Source organism: Miniopterus natalensis, chromosome 14 (genome assembly GCF_054644295.1).
Source record: "Miniopterus natalensis isolate mMinNat1 chromosome 14, mMinNat1.hap1, whole genome shotgun sequence".
Classification (NCBI taxonomy): Eukaryota; Metazoa; Chordata; class Mammalia; order Chiroptera; family Miniopteridae; genus Miniopterus; species Miniopterus natalensis.
Genome location: NC_142094.1, coordinates 7117826 through 7140009, shown reverse-complemented (window position 1 = coordinate 7140009; position 22184 = coordinate 7117826). Strand labels below are relative to the sequence as shown.

Here is a 22184-nt window from a genome sequence, read left to right as displayed (position 1 = left end):
TGTGCGGGGGGCAACCAATTGATGTGTCTCTCTCACATCAGTGTCTCTCTCCTCTCTCTCTCTCTTTCTCTCTCTCTCTCTCTCTCTCTCCCCCCCTCCCCCTCCCCCCTCCCCCTCCCCCTCCTCTCTCTCTCCCCCCCTTCCACTCTCTCTGAAAAGCAATGGAGAAAATATCCTCGGGTGAGGATTTGAAAAAAAAGTGAGTCATCGAAACACTGAGCTTAAGTATTAGCAATTTGACTTCTTATGTGCAAAAGCCTCGTTCCGCGGTAACCCACAGTGCAACCAGACCAGACCTCCAGGCCTAGAAGTCTGTCTCTCCAGGCCACAGAGCTAGTCCTGGGCACGCCTGTGGAATTGCTGTTATTTCTCTGTTATTTCCTCACTTCCCTTTCCACAGAGAGTTTCAGGTTGCAGTTGTAACCTGAGTCTGAGTCCTGACCGTCTCACATTGGGTCAGCTTTTCAATTTCTGCAAAAACGTCAGCTGGGGTTATTTTATTCTTTTTGATGCTGTTCTAAGGAATATTGGTCTGCAGGATTCTTTTCTTGTGAGATCTTTGATATCAGGATAATAGTGTCTAATAGAATGAGTCAAATACTCTTTCCTCTTTTATTTTTCTAATTTGTGAAAGGTTAGCATTAATTCTGTTGTGTAAATTTAGATTCATCTTTATAAACTCTTAAGTTTACAACAGTTTACTTTGTAAACTTTGAAAAAAACCCTTACAATAACCTAATGTGTCCTGTATGGCCCTTTTGTCAGAGAGTGTGGCTAGAATATAGCATTACTTCTTCCATGGGGGGAGGGTCTTAGACTTCATGAGATTTATAAGATGCCTTAAAAAAGGTACCAGGGCATAGAGTTCCAGATTGAGTTGGGGAGGAGGGTGGAGTGAGAAAAGCAAACCGTGATTATTTCAAAGTTGTCTTATATCCATATCTATATCCATGGCATCCTAACTTGTACAAAAAAGGACAGTGTCTAGGACCTTGGTCCTGAAATGTAGAAGATATTAAAATGTACCTTATATTGCTGGTTTAAAAGTAAAAATTATAGAAAGAACTTGAGTACAGTTCTTAGAACGATCTTTATTTTGGGGAAACTTAACAGTTTAACCATTTTTAAAGTTGTGTTTTTCTTTTTATAAAGAAAATGAGTTTGTATTATACAATTAAAACAACATAGAAAGCTATAAACAAGGCTGAAATCCAAACAGTGAACAAGTTTGTGCATATGTTTCCAAACTCTACACACATATATGCACATGGAAGTCTGCATACTTAGATATAGATATAGATATAGATATAGATATAGATATAGATATAGATAGATAGATAGATAGATAGATAGATAGATAGATAGATAGATAGGTAGGTAGATAGATAGGTAGGTAGATAGATAGGTAGGTAGATAGATAGGTAGGTAGATAGATAGGTAGGTAGATAGATAGGTAGATAGATAGATATGCACACATGCATAGTGTATGAAACCTGCATTTTCCCTCATGTCTGTTTTGGTGATGGTGCCAAGTCATTTACATGGGTGTAGATCATCCTCTTATTCTCACTTTTTTTGATAGAAGTATTTCTACATGGTTCTGCCTTTATGGATTTGAGTGAGCATCATTTAAGACATTTGTATCTGAATCTCACCGTGACCATCAATAGTGTGTTGTCATTGGTACTTATTGCTGCTTTTGAACTAACTTGTGATTCTCCAATTTTTTGTTTAGTGTGATCTGAGTAATTGAACGCCAAGGCCTAAAACTTTTATGTACACTGAATAAAAGTCAAAGCAGCATTCCATCACGGGTAAAAGTAATAGGGGGCTTCATACAATTGCTTCAGCAATGTGTCTTTATTTTTCCTTCTTCTATTTGCTGAGTAGGTCTTATACCCCAGTAAACGGTGTGTTACTGCACTGTCTGATACACATATACTTTCTTACCACAACAATCCTCTTCATCAGAGCGCAATGGTATCATTATCTCTGGCTGCAGTTTAAGGAACTGGATCCAAGAGGCTGAATTGATTTGCCTATGCTTGCACATACAGAGTCCTATTGAGTGGCTTATATCTGTATATAGCTATTTTCCAAGTAAATGCGAGTGGGAGAAATTTCCATGTAACATTATGGGTGTATAAGTTTGATAGTGAAACATTTAATAAGTATTTCTGTGACTTCAATTAGTTACCTAAATGAAATCTAAAGTTTCCTAGCCACTATAGCTTTGTTACAGAGAATCATAAGGATCTTTGTGTTTGAGATGAGTTCATCTTCAAAACTGGTGCGATGCCCTTTCCCTGTGCCCCCAGGTCCGGGCATTGATGTACCTGCCCCAGACATGAGCACAGGCGAGCGGGAGATGTCCTGGATTGCTGACACCTATGCTAGCACCATAGGGCACTATGTGAGTACCCACCCAAAGGCCCAAGGGCTTTGTTTGCTATCTACAAGAAGTAACAATTTGTGTTATGTATGAAAGTAAAGACTTCACTGGGGTTTTCTCCTCCCCTTTAATCATGCCTTGATTTACATGTTATTTTACTTCTGTTCTATTCTTTTTGTTTTTGTGGGTGTTTTTTAATACATATATTTTTTTATTGATTGATTTCAGAGAGAGGAAGGGAGAAGGAGGGAGGGATAGAAAATCAATGATGAGAGAGAATCATTGATCAGCTGCCTCCTGCACGCCCCCTACGGTTTCTAAAACAAGATTTCCTGGAAGAAGTATTTGGACTAGACCTTGAAAATGGGTAAAATTTGAACATAGGGAGATTTGGGGAGGTTGGAGGAGAAACAGTAGAGCTCAGATTGTTTGAAGGTAAGGCATAGTTAGAAAGGTTATAAGAGAATGTAAAGGTAAGAAGGCTAGGACAAAAATATTAAACACTGGTGTTTCTGTTTTACAATTGCTGGTCAAATGGGAGCCTTTGACACTGACTCTTCCTTAGGGGAGGGTGGACTGAAGGCAGTGTTATGCTCTACCAGCAAAGAGATAACCTCCTTCCCAGGGGTTGGGGAGAGGCATTGGCATCTGGCAGAAATAGACTTGATAGAACTGGATGAGATGCCTGGGATCACGGGAAAGGACAGTGTCAAGTTGGAGAGAACCAGAAGGACTTGAGCAGAAGTGCTGCCACTAGGGCAGAACATAAGAAAAACTAACTTCCTGTCCCTAAAGGGATTGAACCCTGAAAAGCAAACACTTAAGGAGGAGGAAGAGAAAGGGAGTTGAAAAAGACACTTAAAATATGTGTGGAGTGCCTCCCCGCATGCACAGTGTAGTGGGGTAAAGGCTAGGAGTCCCAATGCCACAGGAAAAAGAATGGGGACCCGGCCCACTCTCTGGAGACAATGAGTAGACATCAACTAGAGTAAGGTGGGGCAAGGGTTAGAAGCAGAAGGAAGCGCCTGGGTGGAGGATCTCATGCAAAAGAGGTGAACTTGAGAGGGGACCGTGGTGACCAGAGTAGAGATTGAGATTGTAGGCCTAAGAGAGGCGGGCAAAGGAGGGTCAGGCCAGATTGTTGCCCTGTAGGTGACAACAGGACTTTGGTCTTTGTCCTGTAAACAGAGGGGAACCAATGAAGCACTAATTGTGAGCAGGTGTGTGACACAGCTAAGTATGCCTTTTAAGCTTTGCTCTGTGTGTGGCAGAGAATGGGATTGTTGGGGGGCAGGAGCCTGTAAGGAGCCCAGAAAAAGAGGTGACGTTAGCCTGCCCTAGCATTGGAGAGAAACGGGCAGATTGAAGAGTCAGCTAAAAAGAATGAGAAGCACTGGAGGCCCATATTGAGGGTGTTGAGGGAGGGACGGAGGCAGGGGAGCCGCTGCAGAAGCAGGGCAGTCGGGAGGGGAAGTAGGGCGTAAAGAGTAGTCTCCACTTGAAGAAAAACAGAAGACAACTGGGAAGATGGCTGTTGTCCCAAGAGAAAGACTTTTGTTCATTCGGCACGTTGATCAGTTCTTAGACCACAGATTTTGTGGTAGAAGACACGCCTTGTCAGACACACAGCGTGGCAGACGCAGCAGTCTTCTGATGGAGCCAGAATGCCTCGAATGATCAGCCTTGGAGAGGAGAGGACTAGTTCTCCCTCAGGGAGGAAGGGGCTGTGGTGTCCATAGAGATCAGTCTCACTTCCTGTGTGGTGCTGTCTAGTGGGGAGCATGGATGCCACCTGGATTCCGGAACTGGGTCCTTCGCACCCAGCTCTCACCTGTGTCAAGTGCCTCAGTTTCCTCATGTGTAAAATGGCAATAAGAATAGTACTTACTTCATGAGACGGCCATGAGAACTAAATGAATAATAATATAATGCCCTTAGCACAAAAAATAAAGTACCGCATCAGGTCAGTCTCACAGATCCCCTGAAATACAACAGGAGCAGTATGAGGCACTGCAAAGAATTTTGGTTTTGACTGTCATTCCCAAAAAGGATGTTTTTTCCACGTCACCTGATGAGCTCTGGGCATGGTCTCTTGTTCTTTTGTTCTTTTTAAGCAAGACACTAGACTGAAGAGTACAGGGCAGTATATCGTCAGTCATAGCTCATTCTCAGTGGTGACAGCAAAAGAGTGGTTTGTGAGGTGCTGCCAGCTAAAACCTCAACTGTTCTGATAAAAAGCTTTTCCTTCTTAAAATGATAGGAAAGTCAAAATCAGGACTTAGGTAAGGAAGCCGTAGTTCTTGTTATGTATTTCCAGACGTGAACCTAAACCGTGCAGCTCCTTTTGTGTAGCCTCACCTGGAAGAGCCAGTGTTGGAGGAAGAGTACGCTCTCCTCCTGGGGCTCCCAGGAAAATTAGATATGCTGGGGGCTGGGGGCCTGTGGCTGGCGGCCACACATGACCTGTCAGCTCCAGCATTTGCATTTCCACTGTTTAAAGCAGTTGGCACTAGGTTTGCAATTCTGTATTCATAAGTGTTAAGTATTCGTGGGAAAAACTGGGAAACTACTAATTCTGTAAATCACTTCATTAGACTGCTTTTTTTAAAAAAATTAATTTTATTCTTTTTGTTGGCAGTTAGATGAGTAATACAGTTCTCAGCTCTCTCTGTAAAAATATTTAAACAATACAGAAAACACCAAATCCCTTTTTAACTCACCTCACTAGGATATCTATTGGGCGGTAGGGGGTAAGTTGTGAAGTGAAGCACTTTATCTTGTTTCACATGGGTAGCAAAGTGCTTTAAGTTTGTGAAATAGTGTATACTTTAGCCATGATGTAAAATGCTTTTCGAAATATAACAGGGCTATCTAGTTTCTTCTGTCTCACTAATCAATTTGTCTACTCTGCACTGTGTGGTACAGTTTATAATATGTTTGCTACCTTGGAAGGGAAGCCCTCCCAAGCCCTTTCATCTTTTTTCTAATTATACTTGTTTCTGAACAAGAAGACATGCACATCAGTTCGGTGTGCAGAAAGGTGGCGGTGAAGACCTCCCTCCCGCTTCACTTCCCAAAGTGAACCACTGATGCCAGAGGTACTCTGTTCACACATAGTAGGGACCTCTGTGCCTTACCCACATGTATGTTTTTTTAAAACCTAAATGATACCGTACTAAATATACAAGAAAATTGAATTTCTCTCAGTAGAATTTCTGGGTTAGTGGGTATTCTTATTTTAGTAAATATTCCATATTGCCCCGAATTATTTTGTTGTCTTTTGTTTTCCTTGATTCCTTTTGCTGACCCAGTTTTTTAAAGGTGAACTTGAGTTTTAAGTTCTTTTTTAAAGTGGCGTTTTATTGAATTTGTAGATTAGTTTGACAGAAAAATATCTTTACAACATGGAGTCTGCCCTTTCAAGAACACCATAATGCCTCTTCCTGTCTTACGCTCTGTTTTGGTGACATACTCAAGTCTTAACATTAGATTTTAAAACAGTAAAAGGGTTGGATATACCCTGACTTAGTAGGGCTTACGTATTTGTTAAAGGAATAACACTTTTAAGCTGAGCTATCTCTATTTTTGTGACTTTGTTTCTTGTACGTATTTAATGTTAAATTCATAAATGCCCTGTTTCTCCCACTGGAAAATATAGTCTACTTTTGCACATTTTCTAGGAACAGAAATTTGAAAAAGTGAGTCATGTGCCTTTTGATGACACACATAACTCCTAATGAGCATATATTAGTTAAATAAGAACATATTTTGGCTTTAATCCTTCATTCCATTGGTTCAGCATATGAAATTCTCCTTGAGGTTTCATCTTTGAAGTTTTGGCTTTCTCTTGCAGGATATTAATGCCCATGCCTGTGTCACTGGTAAACCCATCAGTCAGGGTGGGATCCACGGACGGATCTCTGCTACTGGCCGGGGAGTTTTCCATGGGATTGAAAACTTCATCAATGAAGCTTCTTACATGAGCATTTTAGGAATGACACCAGGATTTGGAGATAAAACATTTGTTGTTCAGGTAAAAGTTTCTGTTTCTTAAAGAATAACTAATACATATATGTGTGTGTGTGTGTGTGTGTACACAATATATACACACACACACATATATATATAAAGTAAGTTTTTTAATGTTTTTAGATTTGCAATTTTTAAAATTTAGAATCTCTGAAGTTTTAAAATGGTTGTGTTCAGAGTATTACATCCTTTATTGTTTTAGCCTTGGTATGATTCATGTGACTAGAAGCGATTTAAGTATCTCTCAAATACATATGAAACTATCACCAACTTCTTTTGATCAGTGTTTAAATTGAAACTTGTTTCCAGAAGGGGAAGTCTCTTAAACTATTAAGGGTATACAGAAAGAATTGGTTTGGTATTTGATTATTTTACTTAGATGAATTAAGTAAGTTAAGTGCTACTTTAAAATAGAATTCATATTCCTTCCAATTAGTGACTTCCAATTAGGACTGGGGTGGTATGGTTAACACCACTGTCATTTCTCTATAAATCAACAAGGCTGCACCTAACTAAACTACTTCAGGTCTTGTTATCAACAGAAAACAAAGGGTTGGGCTCCACATGTTAAACATAGAAATTTATTGTTGAAGAGAATCCATTTAGTCCATTGTTTCTTTAGACAAAAAGGATTTTGAGAATTGCTTCTAACAATGTCTAGATGCATTCCTCAGAGTATGACTCTTACCATCTATCTGTAGTAGGAATTTGTTTTTTGTGTCATACGGAATTGTTCTTTACAGGGGTTTGGTAATGTGGGCCTGCATTCTATGAGGTATTTGCATCGCTTCGGTGCTAAATGTGTTGGTGTTGGTGAATCTGATGGGAGCATATGGAATCCAGATGGTATTGACCCAAAGGAACTGGAAGACTTCAAATTGGTATGTTAGCTAATATCTGAGCAGTTTAACTTCCCTGAATATTGTAACGTTGCAATAAGTTTTATTTAAATCTATTTCCATTGCTTATTTTTTAAAATGTAACTTTAAAGATAACTTTGTCTTCCTATCATTAGGCACTAAACTTAAGCATTTAAACTCTCGTGCAGCCATTAATTCTGATGTTCAATCTGTACAGCAACATGGGTCAATCCTGGGCTTCCCCAAGGCAAAGCTTTATGAAGGGAGCATCTTAGAAGCCGACTGTGACATACTGATCCCTGCTGCCAGTGAGAAGCAATTGACCAAGTCCAATGCACCCAGAATCAAAGCCAAGGTAAAAGCAGAATGGAGACTAGGTTCAACCTCACCAAGGCAGAGGACATTGAAGGGCATAGAAAAGTGCTCGTTTTGGGTCTCCTCTATTTTTTTTGTTTTATTTTTTTTACAGCTTAATTGGGATATAATACACATACCATACAATACAGTTCACCCAAGTATACAGTTTAATGGCTTTTAGTATAGTCAGAGTTGTGCAACCATCACCATGGGTTTCCTCTTAAACCAAACTTCCAGAAAGTAGTTATGGAAATAGAAAGGTGAAAAATGGTTTTATATACTTTAGAGCAAAATAACTTTTATTAATTTTTATTATTACTGATTTTAGAAAGAGGAAAGGAGAGAAACATCTATGTGAGAGAGAAACGTTGATTGGTTGCCTTCCTTACGTGCCTTAACCAGGGATCGAACCTGCAATCTTTTGATGTACAGGATGACCTCTAACCTACCGAGCCACACCAGCCAGGGCCACTTAAACTCAAATTACTTTTTCCTACAACCTCCTGCCCATATGTACACATCTCTTGAGTTCATTGGAGGGGATTTGGTGGTGGTGGTGGCATTTCTATATGTTCCTGACTTACAGATCATTGCTGAAGGTGCCAATGGGCCGACAACTCCAGAAGCTGATAAGATTTTCCTGGAGAGGAACATTATGGTTATTCCAGTAAGTCACCTGATTGCCAATTTTTATATGTACTTGGAATCGTAATTGGTTTTGTAAGGAATTGGAGGGACGATCATCAGTTTCCCAGGCTGTAGTGAATTCATTGTCAGTTTGCCTTTCAGAAGGTAAAGTAGAAGAATGATTGTTAGTATAACAAGCCTGTCCATTTTCACCTGAACGTTTTCTTGTAACTTCACGCTCTTTCTTAAGTGTTCAGCCTTCTTTAGAACCTAATTATATAAATGTGCATTGTGCTAGAAATACTGTTCTAACTTAAAATTAAAGATGGCTTTTATGATCCTCACCGTATATATTTCACCGTATATATGTCCCTGCTGCTTAATTCACAAAGCTAATATGAGGAACACATGTTGGGTTTTTCCGTGGATAAGTGTGGAGTCTATGCCCAAAGGTTATTGAAAATCAGAAGTTAGTGTGGATTTAGGGAGCATTTTGAAGAACCCCTTTGCTGAAAGCACTTAAAAAATTCAGTTTAACAGAATGAGGCTGCCTTTAGGTGGTGGGAGGGAATGGTACTCTTTTGGTGAGGTACTCCAGGCAAGCCAATCCATTGTATTGGGCAGCAGTTTTGTCAGAAAACTTTTTTGGTGGAGAAGAGGCTCTAACCATAGTTGATTAAATACTTGATTAATAAAAGTTGAAAAGACAGCTCAGCTCGATTGGGAATGGGAGTTGTTAAATTTAAGTGTGAAGTTCTTGATACTATCTAAGATACATTTGGAAAATTTGAAGCTTCATCTGCTTTGATATTAAAATTGAGCTCTTATGTTTATTGTAAACTTTATTTACAACCATCATCTTCTCATATCTTTGATGTCTTCTTGTCACATTTTTTAATATAGGATCTCTACCTAAATGCTGGAGGAGTGACAGTGTCTTACTTTGAGTGGCTGAAGAACCTAAATCATGTCAGTTATGGCCGTTTGACCTTCAAATATGAGAGGGATTCTAATTACCACTTGCTCAGTAAGTTCTGATGATCTTGTTCTCCAAAAATAATGTTTTAGGCCAGCTAGGAGGCTGGGAAAAGCTTAAACTTAAGATTAGTTTCCTTTTTGTAATCCTAAAGAATTTAATTTCAGTGCAGAAAACTATATTATTCTGTCTCGTGAGTCTTAGGCCAAAAAAACACAATGTCTTTATGGATAATTAATATATTAGCTCTCTCAAATATATTTATATTCAGATGTTTGTTCTGTAATGTAATGTTCCAAGAACATAATCTACAAGTTAGTAATAGAAAGGGTATCAGTTTAAACTGGGAACTTCTGTTGGTGCCTCTGGTTGCTCTTAGGAAAGGCTTGTTTAGTATTGAGAATGTTTCAGTCTTGGATGGAGAGTACTGTTTTCCCTGGACAAGGGTAGGCTCCAGAGTTAACGTTAGAATTTTCAACAAGCTGAAATGAGACCAAGACCTCCAACTGAGAGCCTTTATTCAGCCCTCTCAGGATCTGGGTGAAGTGATCCATCTATTTCCGTTCCTTTTCCCTCAGCATTTTCTTTTTTTAAACAGCCAAGGAAAAACCCTGGTAATGGGTGTTATGGAAACAGAGCAGTGACCTAAATTCACATTTATATAGGAATTTGGCCAAGTGCTTTATCCTTTTAAATGATTAAACCTTCCATGTCATTGGTGTTGAAGGTTTCTAAAACTCTTAGTTTGGGGTTGTGAGTCTAGTTTGGGACAACTTTTGGTTCTACTTTTTTTTTTTTCTACTAGCATTGTCTTATCATCTCTTGACTTTTCATAGTGTCTGTTCAAGAGAGTTTGGAAAGAAAATTTGGAAAGCATGGTGGAACTATTCCCGTTGTGCCCACAGCAGAGTTCCAAGACAGGATATCGGTGAGTGTGCCTGTGACAGTCTCGTTTTACACACACTACCTGCCCTCCTTAGACTCGGGCCAGGTGGGTTGGATTGACAGGTTGTAGTCAGCATGAAAGTAATTATATGACTGGTATGTGCTTTGTGCCTTCCTCTTTCATTGTGTTCTAGACACAGAGTTCAAAGTAAGTAACTCATGGCTCTTCTGCTTTTGCACTTTGACAATGTGGATGACTCAACAGTGATTCCAGTGTCGTGGCAAAGAAATAATATGTATTTAACTCCTCTATGCTTCAGAGAAATAAAAAGAAATGAAAAGTAAAGATTGGAAGTATAAAAATTGGAATTACTATATGGATATGAATAAGAGTGAAAATAGATGAAAAAGCGTGTTTTATGTTAATTAGCGATTGACAGGGTCTATTAATAGTGCGCACACATCACAAAGAGAAAGAGCTTCCTCACCGGGAAAGGCCGAAGATGTGGAACGCAAGTCAGAGGAAATCGGCCTAGACAAAATGTTTAACCTAGCTGCTTAACAATACAAATTAAACTAAGGTTTCTTTAATCTATTAAACTAGCATAAACAGTTAATGGGTCTTGCACTCACCGTGTCTACTGTGAAACTGTTGTGCCTTTACCTGAGAACAGTGCAGACTGGTGCTGCTCTTTGGAAAAATTGAAGAGTTGTTAAGGTGCTCCTGCCCTGCTTAGTTATAATGTATCTTCTTATGAAATGAAATATTCAGTCATGGAAAATAACCTAAGACTCTTTCAGCTGTTTTCAACCGTGTTCATCTCATGGCACACATAAACTAATTACTAAAATTCTGTGGCACACCAAAAAATATATTAAATTTTGTGCCAGCCTGACCAAAAAAAAGGTTTAGTTTTGATTCTTTCACACTGAACGGTTATTATTGTGTTGACTGTTGTCTTTTTTTTTTTTTTTTTTTTTACCTGACAGTCTAAGGGAAAAGAGTTCAGTGCCCCTGACTAGTTAGGTATTGCATGTTTTTAAAAATTCTTGCAGCACCCTGGATGAAAATCGCTGAACTAGATTGAAACATGGGGAAAAAATTAAGGGTTTTATTTTGAAGATGCTTGTGCTACTCTAGGTCCTAACTGTTCCCCTAAATGAATCTACCTCTTTCCCAGAGTCATGTCTCTGTTGGTTCTGTCCTCTCTGTTGGAAATGCGCTGACCTCTCCTTGCTTAGGTATCACCACATCTCTGCACCTTCCGTGAAAGTGCCCTCTGCGAGCCAGAGCTGCCTGCATCCTTGCACCACAAGTAACCCCAGTTCCTTGGCAGCACTGCCACTGCTCTTCTATGGGTTTCTAGCTCCTCCCAGTGGTCCCCCCATGTCCCAGCACCTGCCTGGCACACGTCACTCAGATGGAAACCTCCAGAGGGAGTACAGGACAGCCGGTTAGGACAACAGCTGTGATGACTTTCTTTTTCTCCTTTTAAAATAATTGTTGCCCGATGTATTGGTCTCTCAGTTTTTGAATGCTTGCAGTGCTTCTAATTTTAAACTTTCATGCTATTTCTCACCTCTTATCTATTGTAGGAATCTTGTAATAAAGTTTCAGTTGAAAAACCAGCTCTTTTCCTGCTCCTCCCTCTACTTTCCTCTTCCCTAGCCACACTCTGGCCCTTCCAGGACCTACCATCTTTTCACTGTCCCTTATTACCCCCTAATGTCCTCAGTTTTCTCCGTATCTAACTTAAATTCCATGTTCTGTCATCACACCCCCCTTTGTTAACACCTGAGCCCTGATACAGTCCAGACCTCTGCCCCCTGCCTGCATGCCCATGCCCCTGTGTCTGGAGGCCCAGGGACTGCTCAGATCCTAACCACTAGCCTCGAGCAGGCTCTTAGAGCTGCCCAGCAATGATACTGCTTTCCCCTGTTCCATTTATTTTCTCATTCTCTTGAATGAGCATCCTATTTTCTCCTCCCTCTCCTATACTTCAGCTTATGCCGTGGTATATGCTCACAGAGAAAACTGAAGCAATGAGAGAATTTCCCCATGTACCCAGCTCCTGGCATCCGTATCCTGTCTGTGTCATCTCTTCCTTTGTTACAGAGCAACCCTCTATACTTCCATCTAAGTCCAAGCCTTGCTCTGGGTATTGGGTGGCCCATTTTCAACCTACCAAATGCACAACTCAAGTAGACCTTCCCTTCTCGTCTGCATCAACCCTCCCTCTGTGCAGTCACTTCTATCAGGGTACCAAATGCTGTTTTAAAAGTATGTAAGTCTTAATCCCACTTCCTCTTCCAGGTCTTGCCATCTTTGTTCCCCGTATGGCAAGCCTCATTAAGAGCTATATATACTCTGTGTCCAGTTCTTCTGTAATCGAACCTACTCTTATACCCATCACTCCACCAAGACTGTTGTTGTCAAGGTCACCAGTGACACCAGCACCACCAAACCCAGTGGCTGTTCTCAGTCCTTGTCTTCCTTCTGTCTGCAGCTGTTGTCACAGAGCTGCCTTCGCCCTGGAATATTTTCTTCTCTTACCTTCCAGATACCGCACTCACCTGGTTTCTCCCTACTTCACTAGCTGTTCCTTCTTGTCGCCTTTTGCTTATCCTTGTCAGCTCTCCACTCACTTAACATTGGGAGGGACTTGGTTCCTGAGCCAGTTCTCTGTCTGAATTCAATTTCGGTGCTCTCATTCATCCTCATGGTTTTAAGTCCAAGTGCCTCTTCCCACCAGAAAATAAACTCCATGAGAACAGAGAATTGTCATCATTGTATGTGCTGCTGTGTTCCCGGTGCCTAGAAGAGTGCCTGGCATATAGTAGATACTCAATAAATGTTTTGGTGGATGAGTGACTGAGTCAAAGAAACAGCAGTATCCACTGTAAAGCAAGATATTTTTCTTCTTCCTAACTTGGTAGAACAAAATAAATCTTAACCGAAATGTTTCTTAGTTCATACAGATGTTATAGAAACATACCTTCTTAATTGAATAGAGTGTTAATTGGGTGAAGTTCAGCATAGATAACTTGTATTGGTGACCTGCTTTTTAAGTTTTTATCTGGCATATCAGGTATGTGTTTGTTAGCTATATATGTCATATTAGGAGCGGTGGTGATAGGTAATGGTCCTAAAATTCTAGAAAGCATTCCAAAACACAAATTAAGTAGAGGACTCTCTTGAAACAAACTGACTCACAGAGATAATGGGCATAGGAAAGAGATGAGCTGACTTTTAGTGGTGGAAGACCCTGGGTTATGTTGCAGCTCTAAAAATAACCACTGGTAAACTTGGCCAACTTCTCTGGTCAACTTTCCTCATCAGTAGAATTAGGGAGTTAATTAGAGCTGCTAACATTTGTCCAGCTTTAAAAGCTGTGACACTGCTGAATATAGCGTCAGGATTCTACCCCAGAGCTGCTCTTGGAGGCGCAGGTGCCTTTCTGTGCCGTGTGTGTTCCTGCTGAATGCTAATGCACTGCGGCGTGACTGGTGGAGCCTGCGCTGTGGTGTGGCAGCATCTCTTGCCTTCATGTTTCTTGGTTCATGCTTTCCTGTGCTCATTGTTTTATTGTATAAGATCTTACTTTTATGAGTGTTTGTTTGCTATCAAATACAATGAAAACTAAATTATGGTTAAAATGCAACTGCCTGATTAGGTGTGAAGGTATTCTACAAAAATTAGGTCTATCTTTACAATTCTGTCTTGCTGTGTATTGACTTAACCCTTTATGCTCACATAGGTGAAGCATGTGTTTGTGCAGTGTTATTAACTTTATGTTCTTTTTCCTAATAGGGGGCATCTGAGAAAGACATCGTGCACTCTGGCCTAGCTTACACGATGGAGCGCTCGGCCAGGGTACGTGTGCACATTGCTGTTTCTGCTCGTGACGTGAAGGGTAGCCCAGCTATCAGCTCAGCCCCGAGACTGTGCATAAGCGTGTGCGGCAGTGGAGAGCAGCAGTCTGTTCTTTTTAATGTTGAATGATAAGCAATGTTTTAGGGTCTTGTATATGTTTACCAGGCTTATGGAAATAAGTAATAATACCAAGTTAGGAGGGAGAGTGATGCTTGGCAGTTAGCTAAATATCAGGTAGTCAGCCAAAGTGTTCTGCAGCTCAGTGCATGCTCAGTATAGCTACAGGAAGCTACCTCACTATAGAATTTGATATAAATAAAAGGGTTTTTGACCACGTGATTCTTATTTCAAGGCCTTAAACACAGTTTAAGTCCAGTTTCTTTAATTTCTTGAGTTTAGAGTATCTGCTTGGATTTAAGTTGAAATAGCACAAACAGGTATTAAGAAGAAGGTGGTGTTTGTTGTTAATTTTTTTGAGGTATAATTGACATACTGTAAATTCGCCCTTTTAAAGTAGATAATTTAGCAGCCTTAGATAGCTCCGTAGCCACCACCACTAACTGCAGATCATTTTCCTCACCCCATTCTTAGTTCTTGTAAATCATCGCAAAGTATGTCAAATGAATTCACTCCAGGTAGCAGGACATCTAAAGGACACAGTGATAGCTCACCCCTAAAATTCTGAAGAGCAACTTCTTACTGCTGCCTAGATAGTGGTTGGTTTAATTCCGGAGAATCAGTCCTTTCTGACTAGAGGTGGTTCTCCTGCCTGAGTAGTTTCTCTTTGGCTGCCCAGGTCCTGCACTGAAGTGGTGACAGGTACCTCATACCAGTCCCATATGTGCCATGTGTGTTCACGGCCAGATGCTGAGGTGGGGGTGGTCCTCACTGTGTTTTCTATTTCGTTTCAGCAAATCATGCGCACAGCCATGAAGTATAACCTGGGACTGGACCTGAGAACAGCTGCCTATGTCAATGCCATTGAGAAAGTCTTCAAGGTGTACAATGAAGCCGGCGTGACCTTCACATAGATGGACTGCAGCTGACTTCTTCACTACCCTCCTCACCTCCTCATCTGTAGACCTATCGCAAGTTTACATGTAACCACACATCTTTCTCTCATTACTTATTAGATAATGGACAACATTCTCACAGGTCAATCCAAATCAGCCCCTTAAGAAAAAAATTAAAGTTAGGGATTGGTGTACAAAGCTGAAAGTAGATGCCAGAGAGCCATTTGGGTCTTTTGCCTTTAAATAACAAGTCCCTTCTATCTGGCTGCACCGCCTTGCTCCCCGGCTGCCTCCCAGCACTCAGAGCTTGGCCAGGAAGGTACCTGTAGTCCAAGAGCAGTTGGTTATTTGCTGCTTCAGCTCTGGCCAAGCCTAAGACGTGCTGTAACTTTGACACGTTTAAGAAGCACGTGTGTGGCATTTTCAGAAGGTAGCATGGTCCTCAAGTAAGTTACTGATATTTTATATCAGCAAAAGAACTCAATTCTGTAGACTGCAACAAAAATAAAAGCTATTTCTTTTTATGCATTTTATTCTTTTAGAATAAAATAAGTACATGCTGCTGTAATAAAATTGCCTTTAATCACTTAATAAGCCTAACCTTGACTCAAGCAGTGAATGCCTATAAACATAATGAATGAAAAAAGCTAGTATTTTTATAACAGTTTCATTTATAGCTTATCAATAGTATATTGTTAAACAAAAAAAGCCCAGTGGAGAATGTTATCTTCATACATATCATTCACTAGCAAAGGATGGAGGCTGTCGGAATTTACTAACCACAATTATGACATATAGTCCAAAGAATGCAGTAACCTCCTCATGTTAATTAATTGCTCTTTTCTTTTCAAAATCTATTGTGCTGACTGATTGAACAATAATTCAAGTAGAGTGTCCCAGAAAAAAAGCACTTGGACTCCCTCTCTGGAGTCTGGCTGGCAGCTCTGAGCACTGCCAGTAATGTCCCAACTCGCCCTGACTTCGTGTCCCCTTCCAGGGGCCTCACATCCTGCGCACGGCTTCACTAACAGCAGCCTGAACGCAGCCTGGAACTGAGTGTGTGTGTTTTGCCAGGGCCTTTTGAACAGTGGTGTCCCAATGAAGTGCTAGATATTATTTATGTAAGAATGAGCTTTTTTCTTTTTTTAACAGTAATATCCTGTCAGAAATTTCTAACTACTTTGTAACTGCATGACTTAACCTGGTGATAAAAGCAGTTATTAAAAGTCTACCTTTTCCAAAGCTTTTGTTTCTTTTCTGTTTTTATATTTAATAGTGTCTCTTAGTAGATGATAAAAATACAATTGGGTTTCGGGAATTTTTGATACAACCCCCTGTATAATGTTACTATCCACTGTATTGTGAGCGATTGAACAGTATAAATGGCTATTCTTGGAAGAGTTTCTAGTGCTTAAAGCTGATACATTAAAGTAATTTTTTAGTGCTTTTTTTTTTTAATGAAGGAAGGGTTTGGTTTTAATCATTTAGCTACAGAATATATCAATTTAAGACAGAATACTAACCATAACGAGCAGAAATGGATTCTAGACCTGATTCCACCAGTTACTTAGCTGCCAAATCTGGAGCATAACTTGTGTGGCGGCTGGAGCGGGTAGGCCAGGGCCATTCCAGAGCTGCGTTCCTGCTGCACTCGAGGCAGAGCACTGACTGTGCTGGAGAAGCGTGAAAACAAGCTTCAGGATAGAACACTGCGCAGTGGGGATGTAGATTCAGGTCTTGTGATAAGCAGGATGGTAAGTCTTAGTCTTGGCCCTTGACTAACATACTGGGAGTTAGTATTTTTCTAAAGATTCGATAAACACTGATGTGTGTTATTGATATTAATGTTAGAAAAGTGGTAATGTCCATGCTACCTATAGAAAGACAGTATAGCACTCGTATCAACTTTGCTTTCTGGAGCTTTGAGTTAGAAAATTCTGGTCAATTTAACTATTGCCTCATGAACCCCTATGCTAGAATGTTTTATCCTGGTAGATGAAGTTCAGGGAAATGAGAAGTAAATGCTTGATTTTTATTTTTTTTTAAGCAGTATTTCTGGCAACTCAATTACTAGGATGTTTTTCTATCAGAGTTTCACATAGTTTAGACAGTTTCTCAACCTCAGCACTATTGACATTTTGGACCATTGGTTTTGGGGATTATCCTGTGCATTGTAGGATGTTTAGCACCCCTTAGCTGTGACAATCAAAAACGTATTCAGCCCGAACAGGCATGGCTCAGCCGTTGATCATCGACCTAGGATCCAGGAGATCGCAGTTCAATTCCTGGTCAGGGCACATGCCCGGGTTACAGGCTCGATCCCTATAGAGGGCAGGAGGCAGTTGATCAATGACTCTCTCATCATTGATGTTTCTCTCTCTCTCTCCCTCTCCCTTCCTCTCTCTGAAATCAATACAAGTATATTAAAAAAATAAAAATAACCAGTATTTAACCATTAAAGGGAAAAATATCTTTTAAAAAAATGTATTCAGTGAAGTTCAACATAGGGAATATAGTCAATAATATTGTAATGACTATGTACGGTGCCATGTGAGTACTAGAATCATCAGGGGATCACTTCATAAATTATGTTGTACACCTGAAATAAATATAAAATAAAAATAATATTGAATGTGAATTGTAATTGAAAAAAATTAAAATTTTTAATGTATTCAGATAGTCAAATGTCCTCTGAGGGGCAAATTCATGCCCTATTGAGAATTACTGGTGTAGAGCCAAATAGTTCTTACTGTGCACAATCGCTTGTCCCCTCTAATTCATATACCCACCTCACCATTTCCACTCCCCAGAGGCAACCACTTCCAACAGTTTTAAACATTTTTATTCTATGCAAATCCTTTGCCCATTTTTAATTAAGTTATTATTTTACTGTTGAGTTGTGAAAGTTCTTTATATAGTTAAATATGTGACTCAGATGATTTGCAAATATTTTCTCTCTTTTAGTTTTGTCTTTTTACTTTTCTTGATGCTGTCCTTTGACACAAAATCATTTTGATAAGAGTTCAAGTTATTTTTTCTTTGGTTGCTATGCCTTGGTTGTCATATCTAAGAAATCACTGCCTAATCCAAAGTCACACAAGTCTGACGAATTCTAAAATATTTAAGGAGTTAACATTAATCCTATTCAAACTCTTTCAAAAAGACAAGATGAGGGAAAACACTTCCTGACATCTTCTATGAGGCCAGTATTACCAAGATACCAAAGCCAGACAAAGGTATCACAAGAAAACTAACAGAATCCAATAGCTCATAAGTATTACACATCACGACCAGGTAGGATTTATCTCAAGAATGCAAGGGCGCTTCAACATAAAGTCAATGTAATACACCCATTAATAGAATGACCCGACGGGGGGGGGGGGGGGGGGGGGGGGGGCCTCACATAATCTCAATAGCTGTGGGAAGAAGCATTTGATAAAATTCAAGATCTTGTCACAATAAAGCCAAAGTAATAGAAGGAACTTCCTAAACATAATAAAGAGCATTTACAAAAATAAACAGTTAATATGCTCATTGGTGAAAAACAATGCTTCCCCTTAGGAGGAACAAGACAGATTCTAGTCTTCGCCACTGTTATTTAACATTGTACTGTCTCAGTCCTCCTAGCCAGAGCAGTTAGGCAAGAAAAAGAAATTAAGTCATCTGAACTGGAAAGGAAGAAAAACTGTCTGTAAAGGTTACATGATTCTATATATTAAAAAAATCCCATAGGAGACGGACACAAAACCTACTAGGGCTAATGAGTTAAGCAAAGTTGCAGGGTACAGGAGCAATACACAAAAATCAGCTGTTTTTTCTATACACCAGCCATCTGTAAAGGAAATTAAGAAAGCGATTCTATTTACAGTAGCATCCAAAAGAGTAAAATATTTAAGAATAAATTTAAGGAGCCTGGCCAGCGGTGCTCAGCAGTTGAGCATCTACCTAGGATCCAGGCGATCCTGGTTTGATTTCCAGTCAGGGCACGTGCCCGGGTTTTGCCCAGTGGGGGGAATGCAGGAGGCAGCTGATCAATGACTCTCTCATCATTGATGTTTTTGTGTATCTTCCTCTCCCTTCCTCTGAAATCAATAAAGACATTTTAAAAATAAATAAATAAAAGTGAAAATAAACGGATAAACTTAAGGAGGTGAAAGCCCCTACACTGAAAACTACAAAACATAGTTTAAAAGAAATTAAAGAATAAGTGGAAAGACAGCCCATGTTTATAGATTGAAAGCCTTTTTTAAAAAAATATTTTTTATTGAGAGTTTTTTTTTGATCCTCACCTGAGGGCATTTTTTCCATTGCCTTTCAGAGAGAGTGAGGGAGAGAGAGAAACATTGGTGTGAGAGGGACACATCGATTGGCTGCCTCCTGCAAATGCCCTGACCAAGGCCACAGATCGAGCCTGCAGCCAAGGTATGTGCCCCCGTGGCCTGAACCAAACCCGGGACCCTTCAGTCCGTGGGCCCAACCCTCTAACCACTGAGCCAAACCTACTAGGGCAGATTGAAAATCAATATTAAGAAGTCATGACTCAAGATAATCTATAGGTTCAAAATTTCTATCAAAATTCCAGTGGCCTTTTTTGCAAAAATAAAAAGTCTGATCCTAAAATTAATATGAAACTGCAAGTGGCCCCTAATTAGCAAAATATTGAAAAACAAAAGTAAACTTGGAAATTTTCATCCAATTTCAAAACCTAATGCAAAGCTTCCATACTTAGAAGTGTGGTGCTGGCGTACAAACACAAAGACCAGTCCGGGACATTATGGTCAATTGATTTTCAACCTCGGTGCCAACACTATTTCCTAAAGCTGTCTTAACAAAGTACCACAAAATGGAGATGTAAAACAACAGAACTTGATTGTTGCACAGTTTGGGGGGCTATAAATTGGTGTCTGAAGGGCCGTCCTCCCTCTGAAACCTGTAGGGGGAACTTCCTGGCTTTTCCTGGCTTCCAGTGGTAGCCATCAATCCTTGGCACTCTGGCTTGCAGCTGCATCACTCCCATCTCTGTCATTTCATGGCCATCATCCCTCTGTGTGTCTGTGATACTGAATTAAAGGCTCACCCTACTCCAGTATGACATCTTAACTAGTTACCTCTGCAATCACCCTATTTCCAAATAAGGTCACATTCGGAGGTTCTGTGGGTTAATCTTTTTGGGAGACACAATTCAGAATATAACACTATTCAATGAAAAAAGAATAGTCTCTTCGACAAAAGGCACTGAGACAACTGGGTGTCCACAAACAAATGAATTTTGACCTCTTACTCATACACAAAAATTAACCGAAAATGGATCAAAGACCTAAGTATAAGAGGAAAAACTATTAGAAGAAAACATAGGGGTAAATCTTCATGGCCTCAGGTTTGGTAATGGATTCTTAGATTTGACATTAAAAGCACAAATAACAAGGAAAGTAAATTGTAATTTATTAAATTAAAAGCTTTTGCCCTAGCTGGTTTTGCTCAGTGGTTAAAGCATCGGACGCCAGACCGAAGGGCTCCAGGTTCAATTCCTGCCAAGGGCACACACTTGCCTCGGCTGCAGGCTCACCCGGGTCATTCGGGGCACGTGCAGGAGGCAGCCAATCGATGTGTCTCTCACGCTGATGTTTCTCTCTCTCCCACTATCTCTGAAAGAGCAATGGAAGCAAACCTCAGGTAAAGATAAAAAACCAAAAGCTGTTGCTCATTAAAGGACGTTATTAAGAACATAAAAAGATAACCTACAGAATAGGAGAAAATATACACAAATCATAAATATAACAAGGATTTAACATGCCTTTAAAGAGCTCTTAATAGCAAAGAAACCTCTTAATAACATTTAAAAAGTAGAAAAGCACTTGAAGAGACATTTCTCCAAAGAACATACACAAATTTTCTAATCAGAAAATATGTGTTGATGATGTAAAGAAATAGAACCCCTTGTATCCTGCTGGTGGGACTGTAAAATGGTACAGCCTGTGGGGACAACAGTTTGACAGTTCTTGAAAATGTTAAACAGAATTACCATATAACCCAGCATTTCCAGTCCTAGGTAGATAAACAACAGAAATGTAAACACATGTCCACATAGAAACTCGTACATGAATGTATATAGCAGCATTATTCATAACCAAAGGATGGAAACAACCCAAAATGACACCAACAGATGAACAGATAAACAAACTGTGTGTACATACAAAGGAATAGTATTCAGCCATAAACAGGAAAGATATACTGATTCATGCTACAACTTGAGTGAACCTCAAAAACATTATGCTAAGTTAAAGAAGCCCGACACAAAAGGTCACATTGTGGTGTGATTATTTTAATAGAATATATCCAGAGTAAGTAAAGCCATAGGCACAGAAAGCAGATTAATAGCCAACAGGTATATGAAGAGATTCTTAATATCACTAATCATCAAGGAAATGCAAATTAAAACCACGAGATACCACCTCGCACCTGTTCAAATGGCTCCATCAAAAACAATAGATGGCGAGGATGCAGAGAAAGGGAACCCATGCACACTGTAGGTGAGAATGTAATTGGTCCATTGGTACGGCCATTATGGGAAAAATTAGAGGCTTCTCAAAAAGAGAACTACCATATTTGATACGGCAGTCCCGCCCTGAGTATATCCAAAGGAAGCGCAATTCCTGCCTGAGAGAGCCCCGCACTCCCGTGTTCATTGCGGCGTTGTTCGCAGGAGCCACGGGATGCAGCAGCTCGTCTGCGGACAGAGTGCTGCCCCACCCGCCATTTGCACCCCTAACAAATTGCAGCTGATGTGGTGCTGCTGGTATGAGAGCTACTCAAACAGTGGGATGGACTGAGAAGTGAACAAATAGGTGCTGGCCCACCTTCCTGTACCTGTTGTTTTCTGCTCCCCCTTAGTAGTTCCAGGATCCATCCCTAACTGGATATTAGCCTGACGCTCCTATTTAGCTCTGACTGCCCTGCTGGTCCTGCTGTGATAGTGCCTGATGATTCTGACGCATGTGAAGGCCTAGAACCGCTGGGCGAGGTGATTCAATCCGAGGGAAGCAGCTATCAAAAGAGAACGGTGCCCTGCAGAAGAGAGAGCGGTCGCTGCAAGGAGGGGCCACGTCCAGTGGGGGGAGGGAGGAGTGGAAAGAGGGCGGGGTCTCCCCCAGACGGTAACAGGAGAGGCTCT

The 22184-nt window shown here is 40.3% G+C and overlaps 1 protein-coding gene across 1 annotated transcript in view; it reads left to right on the top strand.

Annotated features, from left to right (window-relative positions):
* The window catches only part of GLUD1 (glutamate dehydrogenase 1), a 33296-nt gene extending 17041 nt beyond the window's left edge, over positions 1–16255 (top strand). The window contains exons 5-13 of the mRNA XM_087824252.1: positions 2319–2413; positions 6246–6425; positions 7165–7302; positions 7499–7636; positions 8225–8305; positions 9169–9292; positions 10078–10169; positions 13938–14000; positions 14912–16255. Coding sequence (XP_087680378.1) covers positions 2319–2413; positions 6246–6425; positions 7165–7302; positions 7499–7636; positions 8225–8305; positions 9169–9292; positions 10078–10169; positions 13938–14000; positions 14912–15031 — 1031 coding nt within the window. The 3' untranslated portion in view covers positions 15032–16255. The remainder of the gene's footprint in view (positions 1–2318; positions 2414–6245; positions 6426–7164; positions 7303–7498; positions 7637–8224; positions 8306–9168; positions 9293–10077; positions 10170–13937; positions 14001–14911) is intronic.
* The last annotated feature ends 5929 nt before the right edge of the window (positions 16256–22184 follow it).